We start from the raw sequence: 22,297 nt of genomic DNA, 5'->3' as shown, positions 1-22,297 counted from the left end.
TACCTATTTCTAGGTTTTAGTTCATGTTATGGGGAGGCCTCTCACTGCTGTTTTCCACACAGGAAATGAAAACCACTCTCTGCTGCCTACCTCTGTTTTCAGATGGTGCAGGTTTTCTATCCTTTGTGTAGTCCATCATCCCGCACTATAGTTATATATACAAGGACAGTGCTTTCAAATAAGAAGGTGGATCCTCAAATCTTGCATGGTGATGCAAGATAGTAAGAGCAAGCAGTGAGTGAAGGATGAGACAGAGTTGTAAACTTCCTGGCTAAGCTTTAAGAAACGCACCAACACAGAGATCTGTTAATACTGGCAGAGTATTCTGTGTGGGGGGGGGGCTTTTTGGTTTTGGCTCTAGTATTTAAGGAGATCTCTCTAAAATCACAAGGTGGCCACTAAACTAATACAGACCTCAACGGCATATCATATATAACAAAACCTTTTACACAAAGTTCAGAAAATCACTAACAAATAAGCACAAACCACATAAAATGTCAACAAATCTCAGGAAGGCAGGAGTCTCATTTCTAGACACATTATAATATTCAAAATATCCAGTATTTCATGCAAAATGACAAGAAAATACAACCCATCCTTAGGAGAAAAAGGAAATTAATACTGTCCCTGAAGAAGGACAGACTTTGGAGTTACTAGAAAAAGGCTTTAAATAACTGTCTCAATGTTGCTCAAAGAAGTAAAGGAAACCAGGCAAATGATGCTTCATCAAATCACGAGTTTCAATTAAGAGGTTTTTGGTTTTTTTTTGGCTGTGCCCTTGGGATATGGGATTTTAGTTCTCCAACCAGGGATTGAACCTAGGCCCTACGCAATGAGAGCAGAGTCCCAATCCCTGGACCACAAGGGAATTCCCAACACAGAGATTATAAAATGGAGTCAAATAGATGTTCTGGAGCTAAAAGTACTATGGGCTTCCATCTGTGTTTATTATATAAAATATTAATAGGGACTTCCCTGATCACAGCCGATCCCTCTCCAGCCAGAACACCAAGATGTTGAATTTTGCTCATCATCCTCACACATGACCTGTTACCACCCTAGTTGAACAGTACAATCACTTTTCAAAAAAATTGTCAGTTTCACCGAGATGCGCTTATTTAATTGGCTTCAGGCTATGATTTGGTGATTGTGTTAGTTTGGGAAGAGCACCCATCTGCTTAGTATTCTCTTGAGAGTACTTCCACTTCAGTGTGGAAGTCTGTTGAAAGGCAGTACGTTTCCAAGCCCTGGGAGCAAAGCAGGGGAGACCTCCTTTGACCTCATTTTGCTTGGGGAAAAGGACAATAAGTTAACGATAAGGGCTTCTGTGGTGTCTGAGAGGTAGGGGATATTACAATGTATGGCTTGGGTCTTCTTTCCAGGGCTGCTGTGTGTGGGGGGGATGGGGTGGCACAGCAGTGACTGGAGGGCGAGTAGGTGCGTAACTAGGACTCACCTGAATAAAATGTGGGATGGGGTCGTACAGTGAACTCTACCCCCAATTAGTCCAACTCAGAGGCTTCACAGAAAAATCCTACTAAGGTGTGTTCTTGGCCTGGAACAGCAGAGCTGCCTGTCTCTGGCCCCATGTAGCTGCCCCAGGGCAGAGACAGGCTGGGGACTGCCCAGCGGTTTACACTCGGTGTCTATGTCACTGTGCACAAGGTCGGCCAGGGTCACACGCCTGAGAAAGCAGCCAGCGGGGTGAATATTGTCACCAGGGTGTGGATGGAGACAGCTGATGGTGGTGGGAAGCTGGAATGAGTGGAGCTGAGCTGTGTGGAAGGAGCTGTTAGAGAAACAGGGAAGACTCAGAGTTAGGCTGAATCTTACCCACATGTCACCAAGTACAGAGCCAGATCTGTGTGTTTACAGCTGCGTGAAGAAAACCAGAACTTCATCAACACACTAGATTTTTCAGCAACAGACTTTATTATTTAAATATTTACAAATAATAATCTATTGAAAAAAGTGTAGTTTCTTACAAAAGTTGGCATTCAGTGTTCCCAGATCATTTACTATCTTGTATTTATATGTCAGACTTTTCTTCATAAATAGTTTACTCAAAATTCTGAATTATTTGCTAAACTGTACGTTAAAAGCTTTTTAAAGGGTTTTTCACCGGCCCCCTCTTCGTTTTCTGAATTCTAGATAAAGTTTTCTCCACTTGATTCTAGGATCACTGTTTCTTCAACATGAGAACCTTAATATTGATTACGAAATGAGGTCACTGAAGGCTTTCCTTCTTTCATGACAGAGTGTTTTGTACAGTCTGAATCCACATAGGTACCTCAGGTGTGGTTCTTATGAATAAAGGATTTGTCATGATTTTTCAGTGAATCACTTCTTTAGGATGAATTATTTGGTATTTCTCAAGAGCCTTCACCCTCTTACTTCCTGTCATAGTGATTATTCCTTCACTGAGTTTTCTCGTGCGCATCGGCTGTGCTTGGCTTAATGTTTGTTCACAGTGATTAGACCTAGAGGCTTTCCCAGATGGGAGTCTGTTCATGTTGTTTACCATGAATTATAAATGAAAGCATTTTCACATTGATTGCAGACTTGGATTCTTCCCTATGCAAATCCTCCAGTATGTTTAGTTTAGAGCTGTTGTTAAAGACGTCCACATTCCTTACAGTGCAAATTCTCTCATGACATCTATGACCACACATCAGACTGCAGGTTTTGCTATATGAATGTCACACACGTGGATTCTCTTTCATATAAATGTGCGTATGTCAAATGGAGTAACTGAAGGGTCCTCCCCACTGATTAGTGTTTTACAGTGCTTACAGCTTTCTCTGATGTGACTCTCTGATGTGTTCAAATATTAAAGCTATGGTTGAAGTCTTGTCCATGTTTATTACATTTATAATACCATGTCATCTAAGGTCAGAATACTTACTGAAAACATTCATAATTTTCTCTCCATTGTGGGTCCCCTCATGTCGCCTAAGGGCGGAACACTGACTGAAGGCTTTTCCACAGAGATGACATTCATACGGTTTCTCTCCAGTGTGAGTTCTCTCGTGACGTCTAAGAGCAGAACATTTACTGAAGGTTTTTCCACAGAGCTGACATTCATACGGTTGCTCTCCAGTGTGCGTCCTTTCATGCTGTCTGAGGTTGGAGGACTGACTAAAGGCTTTTCCACAGAGATGACATTCATACGGCTTCTCTCCAGTGTGAGTCAGATTGTGTTTTCTAAGGTCAGAGCTTTGAATAAAGGCATTCCCACAGATATGGCATTCATAAGGTTTCTCTCCAGTATGGGTCATCTCATGTCTTCTAAGGCTAGAACAATTGCTGAAGGCTTTACCACACAGATGGCACTCACAAGATTTACCTCTGGAGTGCATCTGCTTATGTGGATTAAGGTATGACTGGTCACTATGGGATTTTTGATACTGTTTGCTGATATTGGGTGTCTTTTCTGTGTGAGTTAACAAATGTTGACTCAGTGTGGAGCTAGGACTGAAATCTTCTTCCAAATCATTACATTCACAGGGATCCTCTGGAGTGTGAAACGTCTGCTTTTAGAAAGGAGATGAAAGGTTGTTAGCGGTTTGTCTACATACATTCAAACACTTCTTGCTCTACATATGAATCCAAAACAAATCATTCAGTGAGAGCTTCCATTTACAATCTTTCCAATATTACCCGCATACACACAGTGATTTGCTTTTTATGTGTTGTAAAGACTTTCTCTAAATAGTATCCCAACTTTCATTTGAGCTTATAGGTCAATTTTGAAGACTGCAATATGTTTCAAAAACTAGACATATGAACAATATTTATGCATTTGCCCACCCCCTCTTTTGTTTTTTTTTAAAGATCTGAGGTTATGGTTTTGAGGTCAGGTTAATTTCTTCACTAAATTCAAACCATTTAAAACCTTTTGGTCAGAAATACCTTAATCCAAATTATTAATACCCACTGCCAGGTTTTTAATGTTGATGACCAGGGTTAACACTCAGGAAACTGACCATTGGGATGATTGTAGATGTGTCCTTCTTGCTGATATGCTGTGTGGCTAACAATTCTTCTTTAAAGGCACTTTCCCCGCCTAAAATAATTCGGAAAAAAAATTAGAATGGCATTAGTGAAATGAGAATGTTGAAAAACTCCGACTTCTGTGTTTCAAAAACTGGCGTGTCGATGGGGAACACTCCAAGAAACAGAAACACATTATAGGGCATTGACAATTAGTAAAGATTTTCAGGACTGAAATATGCAAAAATTAAAATGGAGATGAGATGCTGAGTTGGTAAAGAGGGAAAACCTTCAGAGGGGAGGATGAGAACAAGAGTTATTATGTGAAAGTTTAATAAGTATATGAATGTCCTTTTCCCTAAAGCCAAAAAAAGATTAACAGTAGAAGGACACATGAGTGAGCCTGAAATATGTAAGGAATAACAACATTTAAAGAATTTTGCACCTATATCTTAGAAAATATCACTCAGTTAACAAAATCTTCAGTTGATGTTTTCTAAGTATGTACTCACTGACTAGGCACAGGACCCTGATGCATACCTGGACTGTGGCTTTGGAAAATGCCTCTTCCTTCAATCCACAGCTCTTCACCTTGCTCCAACTGGAAAATCACATCCAATTTGCAATGCTGATACCCTGTTCATGGAAAAAAGGTGGATTTTGAGTTTTGTGCTACTAAAAGCACATTATCATCAAGTCCAGGACAGCCTACTGAGAAATAAGGAGGCTGACCACTGAAGTTCGACTCAGGCAACAACACCCTGAACAGAGAAAACCCTGAAATACAGATTGTGTGTCCAAAATAGTGAAGACCTCTAGATGCTGATGTCCATGTTTGAAGACAGGACACACAGAATCCATAGTCTTTTCAAAAATGGAAAAATTAAATGTCCCCATAATGGGTTGAATATTATTTTCAAACAGATGCCAACAAGTTCCACAAGTATAATCCAGGTTTTACTATTTTCTCTAGTCTGCTGTCAATCTTCAGCACAGTGACTAAAGCAGAATAATTAGAAAATATTTACTCAATTTATTGATACATCAAAAATATTAAGTTCCTAGGTCTGTTCTGAATATTAGAGACTGAATAGGAAGAAAGAGATTAAACTGTGGTCAAGGTTACATTTAGTGGGGTGACAAACTAGATGTTAAGTATCACATAAAGAAACAACTTGAATGTAGTTATAAGGCCTACAAAAAAATCAGGACAGAGACGGGGTGCATATGGAGAAGCTGTTCTAGATACTTATTGACTGAATCAATAAATACCTACCTACCTACCTACCTACCTACCTACCTACCTACCAACCTACCTACTTATCTACTCAGCTGCATACACACATAAATGTTGACAGACTCACCCACGAAGACCAGATGACTGATATTTTCCAGCATCACATCTCTGAACAGCTTTCTCTGGGATGTGTCCAGCAGGGCCCACTCTTCCTGGGTGAAGTCTACGGCTACATCTTCAAACGTCACTGATTCCTACAACATGGATATTATGGTTCTGACAGAACAATCTCTATTAATGTCCAGGGCAGGAGGGTCGATATGGCAGCGCTGAGTAAGGGGGTGGAGACGCTGGGTGTACAGAAGGATCAAACCAAGTTTGGAGTTCCCATTAGTTCATGCTGAGCTGGTATTTGCTTTTCAGATATGTCACAGAGATATACACAGTCTGAATTAATACAACTTTGTCATAAAGAAGTATCACATGAAGTGTGGTATGATAAAACCTGAAAAATCTCCCCCAAACTGGTAATTATGAGTTCAGACATGTAATTAAAACTTTCACTTGAAAATTCATAAAACTCTCTTCTTGATTCATTTCAAATAACTTACAGACATATCACAAGGCAAACATTAACCATGATTTGCCACCTTTAAACCATAACTATGGTTATATCATTCCCCTAAAAGAACTTCAGACTCCTCACCTATTAAATGGTTTACTAATGTGCTGAGTACTGAAAGATCCAATGAAAGATCAATGGGTGAAGTTCTTCCCATCTAAGTAAACATGCATTAAATACACACCTCAGTCTATTACTCAGGAAAGGGTCCAAGAATCTTGAAACCATCTCCATCATTCTTCAGAAATGAACAAATTTCATATAGAACTTGGTATCAGTAAACGTGATCTCACCCAACTCAGTAAGAGTTGGATGTTCACAATAAGGTATGAGGTCAGATGGTTCAGCAGCATAAGCCAGGGACTCTGACAGAGCTCTCCTGAAGGACAGTCCTAGCCTGACCACGCCTGTTCTCAATTTTCTCTGGGACATCAAACACCACTCATCACTCTCCTGTCTTTAGCTTGCCTCTCTGCTAAAGGATAACAGAAGCCTCTTGACTGCGTTTGGGCTATCTAGCTCTTCAAAACTATCCACAGGGTCTTAAATTTTTACTCTACTATCCTCCTCCTGAACATGCAGCCACAGTAAAGGAAATAATACCCCCTATATATTAATTTCAGTTACCAAGTATGAAAAAAGGGTTAATTTTCTTTTTAAGAAGTTCCTAAAAGAGCAGATATATTCTATCAAAACTTTAAAATTAGAAAAAAAATAAATGAATGATTCCTCATGCCTTCTTTGTCCTCAACTTCTCTCGTCCTCCTTTCAGAGCCCCCACCCAGGACCAGTGAAGACCGGACTCACTGAACTCAGGTGATGAGACCTCAGCCTCCCCACTGGATGGTAATCTTTTGCTCCTCTCATCTCTGGTCACCACAACCTTAGGCCATTATAGCCAATAACATGATTAACAAGTGAATTATTCCCTGATGAGACCAGGGACAGATTAGAGAAAGAATACTTCTCTCAACCCTTCTATAAATACACAAGCTGCATGGAGGCTGAAATAAATCAGTGTGATGTTAAGAAGGATACTAGTTATTACATTTCACTGGTGCTCAGACCCATGAATACTTTTTGATTGCACTTAGAACATCCATCCAATAAGAGAAACCTGCCCATCTCCTCTCAGGAGCAGGGTATGCAGTTTCAGCAGAAAAAGGCATTCCCTACTCACCAACGGCTGCATTGTCAATAACTCAGTTGCCAACAGTCTTTCTCTGGGTTTTCACTCACAGACAGTCCACACATTAAGCAGGCAAAGCTGAGGATGGAGAGAAAAGTTGAAAGACTCCAGTCCTGTGCACACGTTCCAGTCCAACATCTCATGAAACCCCAAATCTTCACCTGGTTGTGGACTCCCAGTCTAACCAACAAACATGCAGTGCACACTCTATGAGAAACACACAGAGGATGCTACTCCTCTCCCAGGGTCAAAAGTAAGAAGACTGTAACTATAGTCATTAACACCAATGGAAGAAATACAGGTAACTTATGGATATTTATGGACAAGAACATCAAAGCTCAAAGTATTGAGCTTCATATCAATAAGTAACTTCAATAACTCTGTGATACCCAGAGTTATTCAATTCTCCCCCTGACTCCAAACCACAGTGACCCTTGACTCATGCCACATGTAGAGTTTGGTTTTCATTTGTAGGGAACACTGTGGAAATACTGTTCTTGACTTATGCACCCGCAACGGTTCTTCAGCATTCACAGTGGCCCTCTGAACACTCACTCCCTTCCAGCTCTCCCTTAACTCTTCTAGATCTGTTCTGCATGAACTTAGAAGTCAGTTAACTGAAAATCTGCATGATGATGGAATTAATTGAAGAATTTATTCCATTTGGAGGAATCATGGCACCTATCCTGCCAGCCTTGCCCTTAACATCCTCTGCACCAGAAAGCAGGAGTCCAAGAGTCACAGGGTCACCATCAGGGACTGTTTCAAGCCTGTAGGTCAAGGATGGTTGGAGTTTAGGAGGAAATCTAGTTAAGGCCACCTGATTATCTCAGTAAAGGGGTAGCTGAAATTCTTGAAATCCCTGTGTTCATCTTCATTAGCTGCCATACGCCTGCATTTCATTATGTACAAACACATATGTATACATGCATACATATATCCATGCACACAAATGTGTGTGCGAGACACACAGAGAAAGCGTTTACAAAGTGTAAATTCTCCCCTTTGTTGTTGTTTAGTTGCTAAGTCATGCCCAACTCTTGCGACGCCATGAACTGCAGCCCTCTAGGCTTCAGTCTGTGGGATTTCCCAGGCAAGAATGCTAGAGTGGGTTGCCATTTCCTTCTCCAGGGGATCTTCCCATCCTAGGTATTGAACCCATGTCTCCTGCATTGGCAGGCGGATTCTTTACCACTGATCCACCAGGCAGTTTGCCTCTAAAATACCAATAATAACTAAATATAGTTTATGGAAAAATGATGATAATGGATCATACATAAAAGTAAGATTAACTCACCCATTTGTACCTGAGGTCCACAAAAGGAAAAAAAAAAAAAAAGATACATGTGCATCAGATATGACTCTGTGCTTGGATATCTACATATTCACTTAGTCCTCACAGTAACCTGGTGATTTTAGTTGATCAATTTAACAGATGACATGGATAGTTTAAACCTCAACTAACAGAGACTTTCACTAAATCCAACCAGAGCTAAACCTTTCCCTTCCCCTCTGCCCTGATCTACACAGAACTCTACCACTCCCTGAGGCCATCATCTCACTAGTCACTAGATATTTGTTTACGCTCTGTCCTCCCAATGGTCTAAATCTACCTAAGAATGATACAATTAAGCAAGTTCACCTCTGACCATTATATATGAATTATAAATACAGAGAAATGTCCACTGTAAGGTAACTTGCCCTCAGTGCCTTGCCCACAAGTGGCTGCAGTCCTGTAAACAATTATTTTCTGATTATAAACTCCTTTCCAAAATAATGGAGTCTGTCCTTCCTGGTAAAAATTCTAATATTTACCTCAGCCCATGGAAAAGCTAAAGAAGCCAACTACTGGGGATACAGTCATTCACCACCCAAAACTACACGCATATAACTGGTTAGCTATCTTTCAGGCTCACGTGTATCTGGCTCCAAAGTCTGTTCCCTGACCACAGTTTAGTGTGAGTTACGTCCTTTCATGGTTTAAAATGCCTCTGAAAAATCAGAACCCCAGAGGGATAAACATTCAGCAGGGAGGGGATGGATAAAAATGGCGCAGGGTGTATAGGTGAGCTGGGATGATTTCAGAAGGCTTTATGCTTGAGATTACAAAGAGTTCCATACTCAGTGACCAGAACCTGAATCCCATGAATCTCTGGAAGAGAAGCCTGACAACTGGGGCCTCTCCCTGCAACAACCAAACACTCTGATGACCAAAGGACTAAAACCAACTGCCTTCAACCAGAATCAGGAAGAGGAATGACTGAGATTCAGGGCCTCTGGAAAACATCAAAGCTGCACTGAGCCATCACATACATCCCCTCCCTGCTCCAAGGAGCCCAGTGAGGGTTCTGTGTCAGAACTGCCGCGCCCAGTTTAGAGCAGAGACCTTCGATCGCTTTTCCAAGCAGAATCCATACATACTCTGTAAGATGTCAGGCACATGTCTCCACGGAGCAGACTGTTCAGCTAGCATCTTCCAAAGCTGACAGACTCTGTAGAGGGAGAAAACAGACATTCCTTCATTCTCTGAAACTGAGGCCAGTCTGTGGTTTCACCTCTGAGCTCCTGCCGTCCTACACACAAGGCCAGGAAGTGGCTGGATGCCCTGCTCCAGGTGGGCCCTAAGCTCTACCACAGCGCTCCTCCTCACTGCGTGTGGACTGGGTCCTATGTTCTACACCCCTTAGACACCTGCCTCTACCCTGAGCTCTGACGTACTGGCTGTTCAGAAGAATGAGGACACTCCTCCCCCTGACACTGGTCCATACCTCGAAACCTGAATCTTCTCTGTGATACACAGGAGGGAGAATGTTGTCAGCATCCCAGAGACAAGCAGTGCCAGGGTGGTTCTCAGGCCCGCTCTCTGCCTGTTGTAGGCACACACTCTGAAGAGCAACTGGAATCTTCTGGGGCGAATTAAGGGGACTAAGGATCTGGAGGGTGATTTAAATGTCTGGGGGTGGGGGTGAGAAATAGAATTCTGGGTACTGTTTCCTCTTATTTTCTTCTGTGAGTCACCAAACAAGGAAGACAGTACTGTCTGTCAGATCTGTAAGAAAAGCCCCAGATTAATGCAAGGATCTGATAACTGGGGAAAGGCTGTCAATACTGAGGATAGCTCACAATATCCGGAAGCTACTCCATCAACATAGTTTACCTACTGAGTCACAAAGAGAAGGAAGACCTAGGAAGACTACTCGGGCATTGTCCATGGGGTCAGGTTAGGTTTTGACCTCAAGGCAGATTTAAATTGAAATGTAAAATAATTTTTTTACCTTTAGAGTTTTTCTTCTAAGGAGATAAAAGATATCCAGGGAAGCTCTCTGCACACAAAACAGAACAGCCCTGTGAATGGGAAGGAACATATCTAGCTATCACTGTGCTTTGCCCACACTTCCAAACAGAAGGCATCAAAGGTCACCAGTAGGTGAGAACTATAAGGTAGCCTCGCTGGAGCTGATATCTTTCTCCAAACTATCACCATGTATTCATGTGGCTTAAGGAGAACCCAACTCAATGAAAAAGACTTTAAAAAATTACCAAAGCAATAACAATTAAAAAGACTAAAGCATAAAGCATACCCGCGTCCGAGGTGAGGAGCAGCAGCTGTGCTTTGCTGGAGCAGCTGTGAAGAGAGACCCCGCGTCCAAGGTAAGAGAAACCCAGGTAAGAGGGTAGGCACTGAGAGAAGGGATCAGGGGACAGAAAGACTGAGACTACACTCACGGACAACTAGCCAATCTGATCACACGGACCACAGTCTTGTCTAACTCAACGAAACTAAGCCATGCCGTATGGGGCCACCCAAGATGGGCAGGTCATGGTGGAGAGGTCTGACAGAATGTGGTCCACTGGAGAAGGGAATGGCAAACCATTTCAGTATTCTTGCCTTGAGAACCCCATGAACAGTATGAAAAGGCAAAAAGATAGGATACTGAAAGAGGAACTCCCCAGGTCAGTAGATGCCCAATATGCTACTGGACATCAGTGGAGAAATAACTTCAGAAAGAATGAAGGGATGGAGCCAAAGCAAAAGCAATACCCAGTTGTGAATGGCACTGGTGAAAGAAGCAAGGTCTGAAGCTGTAAAGAGCAATATTGCACAGGAACCTGGAATGTCAGGTCCATGAATCAAGGCAAATTGGAAGTGGTCAAACAGGAGATGACAAGAGTGAACGTTGACATTCTAGGAATCAGCAAACTAAGATGGACTGGAATGGGTGAAAATAACTCAGATGACCATTATATCTACTGCTGCGGGCAGGAATCCCTTAGAAGAAATGGAGTAGCCATCATGATCAAAAAGAGTCCGAAATGCAGTACTTGGATGCAATCTCAAAAACGACAGAATGATCTCTATTCGTTTCCAAGGCAAACCATTCAATATCATGGTAATCCAAGTCTATGCCCCGACCAGTAACGCCGAAGAACCTGTAGTTGAACAGTTCTATGAAGACCTACAAGACCTTTTAGAACTAACACCCAGAAAAGCTGTCCTTTTCATTATAGGGGACTGGAATGCAAACGCAGAAAGTCAAGAAATACCTGGAGTAACATGCATATTTGGCCATGGAGTACAGAATGAAGCAGGGCAAAGGCTAATAGAATTCTGCCATGAGAACACACTGGTCATAGTAAACACCCTCTTCCAACAGTACAAGAGAAGACTCTACACATGGACATCACCAGATGGTCAACACCAAAATCAGATTGATTATATTCTTTCCAGCCAAAGATGGAGAAGCTCTATACAGTCAACAAAAACAAGACCAGGAGCTGACTGTGGCTCAGATCATGAACTCCTTATTGCCAAATTCAGACTGAAATTGAAGAAAGTAGGGAAAACCACTAGACCATTCAGGTATAACCTAAATCAAATCCCTTATGACTATACAATGGAAGTGAGAAATAGATTTAAAGGATTAGGTCTGATAGACAGAGTGCCTGATGAACTATGGATGGAATTTCATGACATTGTATAGGAGACAGTAATCAAGACAATCCCCAAGAAAAAGAAATGCAAAAAAGCAAAATGGCTGTCTGAGGAGGCCTTACAAATTGCTGTGAAAAGACAGGAAGTGAAAAGCAAAGGAGAAAAGGAAAGATATACCCATTTGAATGCAGAGTTCCAAAGAATAGCAAGGAGAGATAAGAAAGCCTTCCTCAGTGATCAATGCAAAGAAACAGAGGAAAACAATAGAATAGGAAAGACTAGATATCTCTTCAAGAAAATTTGAGATACCAAGGGAACATTTCACGTAAAGATGGGCTCAATAAAAAATAGAAATGGTATGGATCTAACAGAAGCAGAAGATATTAAGAAGAGGTGGCAGGAATACACAGAAGAACTGTACAAAAAAAATCTTCACGACCCAAATAATCACAATGGTGTGATCACTCACCTAGAGCCAGACATCCTGGAATGTGAAGTCAAGTGGGCCTTAGGAACCATAACTATGAACGAAGCTAGTGGAGGTGATGGAATTCCAGTTGAGCTGTTTCAAATCCTGAAAGATGATGCTGTGAAAGTACTACACTCAATATGCCAGCAACTTTGGAAAACTCAGCAGTGGCCACAAGACTAGAAAAGGTCAGTTTTCATTCCAATCCCAAAGAAAGGAAATACCAAAAAATGCTCAAACTACCGCACAATTGCACTCATCTCACACACTAGTAAAGTAATGCTCAAAATTCTCCAAACCAGGCTTCAGCAATACATGAACCGTGAACTTCCAGATGTTCTAGCTGGTTTTAGACAAAGCAGAGGAACCAGAGATCAAACTGCCAACATCCAATGGATCATAGAAAAAGCAAGAGAGTTCCAGGAAAACATCTATTTCTGCTTTATTGACTATACCAATTTGACTGTGTGGATCACAATAAACTGTGGGAAAATTCTGAAAGAAATGGGAATACTAGACCACCTGACCTGCCTCTTGAGAAACCTATATGCAGGTCAGGAAGCAACAGTTAGAACTAGACATGAAACAACAGACTGGTTGCAAATAGGAAAAGGAGTATGTCAAGGCTGTATACTGTCATCCTGCTTATTTAACTTCTATGCAGAGTACATCATGAGAAACGCTGGGCTGGAGGAAGCACAAGCTGCAATCAAGATTGCCGGGAGAAGTATCAATAACCTCAGATATGCAGATGACACCACCCTTATGGCAGAAAGTGAAGAGGAACTCAAAAGCCTCTTGATGAAAGTGAAAGAGGAGAGTGAAAAAGTTGGCTTAAAGCTCAACATTCAGAAAACGAAGATCATGGCATCTGGTCCCATCACTTCATGGGAAATACATGGGGAAACAGTGGAAACAGTGGCTGACTTCATTTTTCTGGGCTCCAATATCACTGCAGATGGTGATTGCAGCCATGAAATTAAAAGATGCTTACTCCTTGGAAGGAAAGTTATGACCAACCTAGACAGCATATTAAAAAGCAGAGACATTTCTTTGTCAACAAAGTTCCATCTAGTCAAGGCTATGGTTTTTTTCAGCAGTCATCTATGGATGTGAGAGTTGGACTATAAAGAAAGTTGAGTGCCGAAGATTGATGCTTTTGAACTGTGATGTTGGCGAAGACTCTTGAGAGTCCCTTGGACTGCAAGGAGATACAACCAGTCCATCCTAAAGGAGATCAGTCCTGGGTGTTCACTGGAAGGACTGATGTTGAAGCTGAAACTCCAATACTTTGGCCACCTGATGCGAAGAGCTGACTCATTGGAAAAGACCCTGATGCTGGGAAAGATTGAGGGCAGGAGGAGAAGGGGACGACAGAGGATGAGATGGTTGGATGGCATCATCGACTCGATGGACATGGGTTTGGGTGGCCTCCGAGAGTTGGTGATGGACAGGGAGGCCTGGCGTGCTGCAGTTCTTGGGGTTGCAAAGAGTCGGACACGACTGAGCGACTGAACTGAACTGAACTGAAAGCGTAAGAGAGACTGGCATGGAAAAGAGATTGAATATTAATATTCAGATTCCTTTGCCTTGGAGCAGAACATCATTTAAAAATTATATAACAATTTTAGTGATAAGACTACAAACTATTAAAAACCTTAATTAATAGAACTTCAAAGCTTAAGTACAGGACTGAAAATAAGAGATTATAAGACATCAGAAGGAAAAATGACTTGACAGGGCTCCAAAATTTCTGAAGTAAAATAAAGATTTATTAGTAATTTAAGAGAAGAGACCATAATGGGAGATCAGAGAGAAGAGAACAGACAGTGCTAAAAACTCACTCATTTATGCTGATGACAGGCTTTAAAATGAGCAAAAGATAAAAGAACTAAGTAAAAGTCAAGTAAAAACTATTAAAAGGATCAGAGAGAAATTGAAAACTGCAAAAGACAAGTCTGCAACTTATAAAATCCACATTAATGGTAAAGATAACAAAGGAAATGATATGACAAAAATAATGTTATGATTTAATTCATAAAGAAGGATTAAAACATATAAAAAATACACAGAACAATACAGTAGAGACAAAAGTCTTAGTTGACAGGAGACGTGGAAGGAGGGAACGGAGAGCTATTGCTCCCACCATAGGGCCATTATCATTGCTGCCATTCATCACTGTGACGGTACTTATTATAACAATTATGATTTACCATTGCTGTTAAAAAACACTGGCTCACCTTTCTCTGTTCACACAGGGCACCGAGTTTCCTGAACGGACTACAGAGGGTTCTACAAATATATACAAATATTCTGATGGTTTCAAGTCATTCCAGGGCCCTTTCCAGAAACGAGTGTCCATCAATTTCCCAAGTTTCTCTCAGGAGGCCAGAAGTGGCCATTTCAACAGAAGATACTAGATGAGGACACCCTGGCCTACCTGAGCCTCTGGGAAACGTTCTAAGTCATATTGGGGACCAGCAACCATTTGATCCTGCTTGCAAGGCCTGGGAAGGAAGCCCACGGCTGGCCAGGCTCAGTGAAAATTTTCCTAAAGTCTTTAGCGGCCCTGGAATAGATACAACAGGAGAAGGATGGAAACTACAGAGGAGGTCCTTGCCACCTGGACGCCCTGCAGCATTTCCTAGATGTGCCCAGAACCAGGCAACTGATCACCTGCTCTACATCCTACGAGTATAGAAGAGGGCTAGAAGGGACCACCTGGCTGCCCACTCACAGCCCCAGGCTTGGACGCAAGATCTCAAAGTACATACCTCTAGGCTGTAGGGTGGAGCAGACCAGTCTGGGCTGAGAAAGGCTCTAGTCTTATTGTTCAGAGTAGGTGGGGCCCTGGAGGGCTGGGAAACAGGGCATAGTCCCTGAGTCTGGCCTTCTTCCCGGGAGGCCAGATTCCCTGGAAGACACATACACACATTCTTAAATGAACATGAGTGTACATGTATATGAGTGTACATCCAAACTGTAGAGACTTTTTATCTCCATTTATCCCAAAGGAGAGACTTCAGTTCACCCACTGCATCCATCAAATTTGACTGTGTAATTAGCCCCAGAGAAAATTTTAGCTAAATACAAAAGAGAGTATGTCGAATAGGCCACATAGGCTTACCACAGTAAAGTTTAAGTGAAAAAATAAACAATAATCAGTAGTAGAAACAAACTATTCTAAAGACAATCACAGTTTAAACAATAGGGTTACAATACAATCAAATCATCATTGCCAGTTAACAGTTACAGTTATTGTCACCATGGAGAACGAACATGATCAATACCATAGAACAGGGCTACGGTTGTTATCTTAAAAAAAAAATGTTTAACTTTAAATATACTTAACAGAAACAAAGGGCTTGAAAATGAATGAGCCAGTTGTTCAACCTTATAAATCAAGAGAAACTAAAAGGAAACGAGTAAATTGACATTTCAAATTGTTAGGAATTAAGATATTAGTAAAAGTTAAAAGAAATACAAAAGATTAAATAAAAGATTAAATAATAAAATGAAGAAACAGATTATTTGACAGGAATCAATTAAGTAAAAGTTTTGACAGTCAAATCAAGGAATTAAAAAAGACACATGAAAAGCTTATTTCTCAGGCAAGATCTGTCCTGTGATCACTCCTCAGTGTGGAGAACATGCCTTCAGGGCTTCAGCTCAACACACCCTTTCCAATGCCACAACCACACAGGGGAAGGAATTACTGAGTGGCACAGACAGTCTCCTGGGGCTTCCCTGGTCGCTCAGGCGGTAAAGCGTCTATCTGCAACGCAGGAGACCCGGGTTCGATCCCTGGGTTGGGAAGATGCCCTGGAGAAGGCAATGGCAACACTCTCCAGTGCTCTTGCCTGGAAAATCCCATGGACGGAGAAGCCTGGTGGGCTACTGTCCATGGAGTCGCAAAGAGTCGGACATGACTGAGCGACTTCACTTCACTCATAGTCTCCTGCTGTCTAAAGATTCAAAAGGATTCACAGGGATTCAGAAGCAGTAATCAGGAGATGAACAGGTGGATTTTTCTGTCCATTTTTTCAGAACACCCTCCCACCCTACAAGAAGCCCCACATATTTGGTGGCAGCAGTGGGTATGTGAGCTGGACTGGCCTTCCCTGTTAGTCACAGACCCCACGGTCTCCTTAGCATCTGCCAAGCACAGGGTCACCTCAGGGGAGGATGGAAGAGATTTCCCTTCCTCCTGCTCCTGAGCTTCTCAGTCTCCCTCCCACTCCTGGCTCCTTAACCCCTCAACAGCACTCCTGTTCTTTCTTCCAGCTACCTTCACAGAGGCAAGCACCCTCTAATCTCTTCTCATTGGAGAGATACTTTTGCCCTGCGCTTAGTTTAAAAAGTCTAGACGTGGACTTCCCTGGTGACACAGTGGATAAGAAGCCGCCTGCCAATGCAGGGGACATGGGTTCGATCCCTCGACTGGAAAGATTCTGCATGCGGTGGAGCAACTAAGCCCATGAGCCACAACTACTGAAGCCCGTGACCCCCAGACCCAGTGCGAGGACAACAACAAAAGCCTGGACCCTCCCTTATCAAGCGGACTCATGACTTCCGCTCGATGGAGTCAAGTGATGGAGTAGGCTAGGGGGTCAGCAGGAGAGCCCTCAGAGAGGAACTAGCACCGTCCCCACGGGAACGACATGGCCTGCCTGGGACAGTAACAGGGTCTGCCCTTCTCAACCCTGCCTGCTCCTAAAAATCACATCTCCTAATTCTGAGCAAGAGCCACTTTCTTTCATGACTTTAATCCCAGTAGTCTCAAAGGATTTAACTTCTCTTTCCCAGAATATCACACTATGGCTATCAAAAAACATATTAAGAAGACCTAATCGGCAGCACTGGAAAACATGAAAGAAAGGAGTAGCATTGGAAAACATGCAATGGAAAGAGCTCAGCAGCTTATTCACCACGAGCAGAAGCGCTCTCTTCCAACTAATTCTGAGGACAATCCAGCTCACGCGTGATCACTTTCCAAGACAAGAGGAAAGGATGTCTAGGGGGACCTCTCTGAAGAGGAGACTGTGAAGAGATGCCCTGGGGAGCACCAGGGCCCCAGGACCAGGCGAGACTCGGGAGAAGGACTCAGGAGAGGACTCGGGTCTGCAGAATCCAGAAAAAGGGCCCAGGCTTGGTTGGAAACCTCAGTTCACAGACCACTCAATTAAAAGCTCATCTAAGGGGATAAAGATATTGAATATTAGACTAACTGATTAATCTAGGGTTTGACTGTGAATATAAAAAATTACCAATACCTTAGCATGAACACATTAAGACAGCATAAACTTACTTAGCACTAAGGACTGTTTTCAATATACGACCTACATTGGAAAACCACTGAGACATCATCAACTGAATCTGACACAATACACGTGAAAGGGAATTAAGTTAGAAATTTAAGAACAAAATGAATGAATCTGGGATCTACTTTTCTTTTGCCCCTGGCTGCTACTGTGGCTCATAATAACTCCCTCCTCCCATTCTGTCCTTTTCTGTCTGTGGATCATCCTTTTGTGTCTTTTCGTTCATCCCCCTGCTTTTTGCCCAGGTCACTCTCCTTCACTCTTTACTGTGTCTTTCCAAGCCCACTCCCTCAAACTCAACTGCCCCCTTCTTCTATCCCACGCTGTCTCCCTGGTTCTCCCTAGATCTCCCTTTCTCCTCATCCCCTTGCCCACGCATTCACAGGACGAGCACGCCTTCCAGTGGGGCCCTGGGAACGACAACACACCCTGACATGCGCTGCCAATGGGATGAGATCTGAAACCACGGGGTGTCACGGGACGGGGGTGGCCGGGCGCCCCCGCCCCGGGTCTCGGGGGCCTCTCTGAGGAGGTGACTGCGAAAAGATCGCCTGGGCAGCAGTAGGGCTGGGGCCCAGGACGACGCAAGGCTGCAAAGGAGGACTCCAGAGAGGACAGGGGTCTGCGGGACCCGCGGTCGGGGCAGGCGTGACGGCCCGACTCCGCCCTCCAGGGCCGGGGGACACGCCGGGAGGGACCTGACCCGGCGCAGGGACAGGAGGGAAGACGGGGACGAGGACCGAGGCTGGAAGGTCGGGGCGAGGACCAGGCGCAAAGCGGTTTTACCAGAAATAGGTGTGGGTCCGGCCCCCGCGGCAGAGCGCCTCCAGATTAGGCGGGGCTCCCCGCGGCTGGGACGGTAAGAGCCACGGGGGCCCGGGAGTGCGGAGGACCCGGCGCTGAGCGCGTCAGCGCGCGAGATTGGACGCGAACTACTGAAACTCACTCGGTGAACCGCGCCGCCAGTCCCGCAGATCTGCTTCCCGGTTGGCAGGAAGTGGCGCCGCCGGGGGCGTGGCCGGGGGCGTGGCTTTGGGGCGTGGCCGCCCGCCTCCCCTCCCCTGGGCGTTTGCGGTCGGTGGGTACCCCGTCTTTGAGTCTCCGTCGCCTTGGGACCTTGTCCCGTGTCCGGCCACTGGCGCCGCGCCCACGTTCCCTCCAGTGAGATGTTTACAGTGCTTTCAGGTAAAAGCCTAGGGTCGTGAGGCCACTTATACTGAATGCAGAGATCTTCTCAAAAAATAGAAAAGGATTTAAGTCAAAAATCCTTTCGGGGAGCGTGTCCTGTGAGTCCTGTGATACGTTTGACATTTGGGTGGGAATGACGTCCCACATGCTGTGTAACTCATTATTCTCTTAATATATTGTAGTTTCACATTTTCGTTTGTGTTTATTATCGCAGTTACTTAAAACTAACAAGGGACACCAGGTGGCGCCTCCCAGAACCAAACTCTGACCACCCCTCCCCGCACCCCCCCAACCGGGTCCCGCAGCCCCTGACAGCAGCTGTAGGACTTAAATGTCCAGCCCAAATCCTGCTCATGTGCCCTAAGATCCGAGAGCACCTGGCCCCCTACCTCCTTGTTCCAGGATCTTCAGCAATAGGATGATTTGCTCACTAACAAGTGGTCTAATGGGCTCTAGACCAGTCAACCAGTGATATGGTGCTATGAACTGAATTGTGACCCCCCTGCCCCCAGTTTTCATACATTAAAACCTTGTCCTCCCAATGTGATGGTGTTTGGAAATGGGATCTCTGGGAGGTAATTAGATGAGGATGTGGGAGGGCGTTGGAGGAGGTCACCAAGAGAAGATGGAACCACTGGTCAACTCAAGAACTGGACCCAGGCAATTAGAGGTCTCTCATCCCCTACCCTGTCTTTGAAATGTATATTGCTCTGTTCCCTCACTAGGGTCATTTCTAGGAGGCAGCTATGAGAGCAAAGTGGTGTCGAGACCATATGGATGGTGTGTGTGACTGAGGCTCCATTAAGGCCTCTCAAAATGCTTAAGATTCTGGGAGATGGATGTGGAGATCTACCCACCTTGTAGCTGCCCAAGACAAGCCTCACATGTAAGTTCCCTTTCTTATTAAAACAGTTGCCTACCATTCTCGGGCCAGGCTTCCCTCATATCTCAGTTGGTAAATCATCTGCCTGCAATGCAGGAGACCCAAGTTCAATTCCTAGGTCGTAAAGATCCCCTGGAGAAGGAAATGGCAACCCACTCCAGTATTCTTGCCTGGAGAATCTCATGGACAGAGGAGCCTGGCAGGCTACAGTCCACAGGATTTTAAGAGTCAGACAAGACTTAGCAACTAAACCACCACCATTCTCAGGCCAGAGGGTACCCAGATATTTGGTTAAATACTGTTGTGGGTGTGTCTCAAGGGTGTTTCTGGGCAAGATAGACATCTGTGTTAGTAAACTGAAAGGACAGTTGCCCTTTCCAGGGCTGGGGAGGGAGAAGCTCATCCCAGCCTTTGAAAGTCTGAATGGAACAAAAGGCTGAACAAAAATGAACTTGCTCTCTCTCTGTCTTTTTGTCTTCAAGCTGGGACATCTGTATTCTCCTGTGTTCAGATTTGGACTGTGTCGACTGAAAAGATGCTCAACTTGAGAGCTGTGAGTTAAGTTTTATTGGGGGCAAAACGGGGACTGCAGCCTGGGAGGCAGCACCTCAGGTAGCTCTGAGAGACTGCACCAAAGAGGCAGTCGGGAAGGTCAATACACAAGATTTTGGTGAAGAGGAAGTTCAGTATAATTATTTCAGTTCAGTTCGGTCACTCAATCATGTCCAACTCTCTGCAACCCTATGGACTGCAGCACTCCAGGCTTCCCTGTCCATCACCAACTCCCGGAGCTTGCTCAAACTCATGTCCACTGAATCGGTGATGCCATCCAACCATCTCATCCTCTGTCATCCCCTTCTCCTCAATACCATTAAACACTCATTTTACAAAAGGCTTTCGGCTAGTCACGTGGAGCTGATGTGATCATGAAGGGATTTAGTGCTTTTCTAGATATGAAGAGATGCAAGGGTTGGGATCATGAAATCAGCTTCTGAAAATATCTTAAATATCTAAAGACCTGTTTGTTAGGGAAATTAAATGAATAGTCTTGTTTAGGCTTCAGAGGCAAAGCAGAGCAGGCCTCTGACCTTGCTTCTAACCTGCCTGGACACTGCCCTGGGAGTGACTATGAGTGACTGCCTGCTATGAGTGTAAGACTTGCAGCACTGTAGATAAAACGGGAGAGAAATCTTGAGATTTTAGAGACCCTGGAGGAGGCCTGGCCAACCAAGCCCCAGGCTTAACTACATTCCAAGTTTTACACAACAAAACAAACAGCATTAACATGAAACCAGAGCTGCACTGCCAAAGAATGCTCAAACTACCTACTGCACAATTGCACTAATCTCACATGCTAGTAAAGTAATGCTCAAAATTCTCCAAGCCAGGCTTCAGCAATACGTGAACTTCCAGATGTTCAACCTGGTTTTAGACAAGGCAGAGGAACCAGAGATCAAACTGCCAACATCCAATGGATCATGGAAAAAGCAAGAGAGTTCCAGAAAAACATCTATTTCTGCTTTACTGAGTATGCCAAAGCCTTTGACTGTGTGGATCACAATAAACTGTGGAAAATTCTGAAAGAAGTGGGAATACCAGACCACCTGACCTTCCTCCTGAGAAACCTGTATGCAGGTCAGGAAGCAACAGTTAGAACTGGACATGGAACAACAGATTGGTTCCAAATAGGGAAAGGAGTACATCAAGGCTGTATATTGTCACCCTGCTTATTTAACTTATATGCAGAGTACATCATGAGAAACGCTAGGCTGGAAGAAGCACAAGTTGGAATCAAGATTGCCGGGAGAAATATCAATAACCTCAGGTATGCAGATGACACCACCCTTATGGCAGAAAGTGAAGAGGAACTAAAAAGCCTCTTGATGAACGTGAAAGAGGAGAGTGAAAAAGTTGGCTTAAAGCTCAATATTCAGAAAACGAAGATCATGGCGTCTGGTCCCATCACTTCATGGGAAATAGATGGAGAAACAGTGGAAACAGTGTCAGACTTTATTTTGGGGGGCTCCAAAATCACTGCAGATGGTGATTTCAGCCATGAAATTAAAATACACTTGCTCCTTGGAAGGAAAGTTATGAGCAACCTAGATAGCATATTCAAAAGCAGAGACGTTAGTATGTCAACAAAGGTCTGTCTAGTTAAGGGCTATGGTTTTTCCAGTAGACATGTATGGATGTGACAGTTAGGCCATAAAGAAGGCTGAGTGCCGAAGAATGGATGCTTTTGAACTGTGGTGTTGGAGAAGACTCTTGAGACTCCTTGAACAGCAAGGAGATACAACCAGTCCTTCCTGAAGGAAATCAGTCCTGAATACTCATTCGAAGGACTGATGTTGAAGCTGAAGCTCCAAATCTTTGGCCACTGATGCCAAAATCTAACTCATTTGAAAAGACCCTGATGCTGGGAAAGATTGAAGGTGGGAGGAGAAGGGGACGACAGAGGA

At 43.8% G+C, this 22,297-nt stretch overlaps 1 protein-coding gene and 1 long non-coding RNA gene across 16 annotated transcripts; one reads left to right on the top strand and one right to left on the bottom strand.

Moving 5' to 3' along the window:
• LOC100861104 (zinc finger protein 596) lies at positions 1,910-18,760 on the bottom strand. Of its 15 annotated transcripts, XM_018042078.1 has the most exons (11): positions 18,551-18,720; positions 15,218-15,357; positions 10,623-10,666; positions 10,317-10,386; positions 9,810-10,090; positions 9,463-9,533; positions 7,033-7,119; positions 5,358-5,484; positions 4,534-4,629; positions 3,987-4,066; positions 1,910-3,530 (listed from the first exon to the last, which is right to left on the bottom strand). In XM_018042078.1, the coding sequence occupies exons 7-11, from the start codon at positions 7,042-7,044 to the stop codon at positions 2,883-2,885; spliced, it is 963 nt and encodes a 320-aa protein (XP_017897567.1). In that variant the 5' UTR covers positions 7,045-7,119; positions 9,463-9,533; positions 9,810-10,090; positions 10,317-10,386; positions 10,623-10,666; positions 15,218-15,357; positions 18,551-18,720; the 3' UTR covers positions 1,910-2,882. The 15 variants fall into 15 exon arrangements, with proteins under 15 accessions (XP_017897567.1, XP_017897565.1, XP_017897561.1 ...); XM_018042076.1 differs by lacking the exons at positions 10,317-10,386; positions 10,623-10,666 and having other exon boundaries at positions 1,917-3,533; positions 18,711-18,760; XM_018042072.1 differs by lacking the exons at positions 10,317-10,386; positions 10,623-10,666 and having other exon boundaries at positions 1,917-3,533; positions 18,551-18,746.
• On the top strand, positions 18,817-20,591 carry LOC108634092. Its single transcript, XR_001917372.1, has 3 exons — positions 18,817-18,949; positions 19,678-19,838; positions 20,318-20,591. It is a non-coding gene; the product is annotated as an uncharacterized LOC108634092 (long non-coding RNA).

Source organism: Capra hircus, chromosome 27 (assembly GCF_001704415.2).
Source record: "Capra hircus breed San Clemente chromosome 27, ASM170441v1, whole genome shotgun sequence".
In the NCBI taxonomy this organism is placed as follows: Eukaryota; Metazoa; Chordata; class Mammalia; order Artiodactyla; family Bovidae; genus Capra; species Capra hircus.
This window is presented reverse-complemented; position numbering and strand designations above follow the sequence as displayed.

Coding starts and splice junctions, on each gene's coding strand:
- LOC100861104 (XM_018042068.1), bottom strand. CDS start 9,483: ATGTGCCTGACATCTTACAGA. Junction 4,630..5,357: donor CAGTCATCTGGTCTTCGTGG/GTGAGTCTGTCA, acceptor TTCCATGAACAG/GGTATCAGCATTGCAAATTG. Junction 3,534..3,986: donor CATCTACAATCATCCCAATG/GTCAGTTTCCTG, acceptor CCTTTCTAAAAG/CAGACGTTTCACACTCCAGA.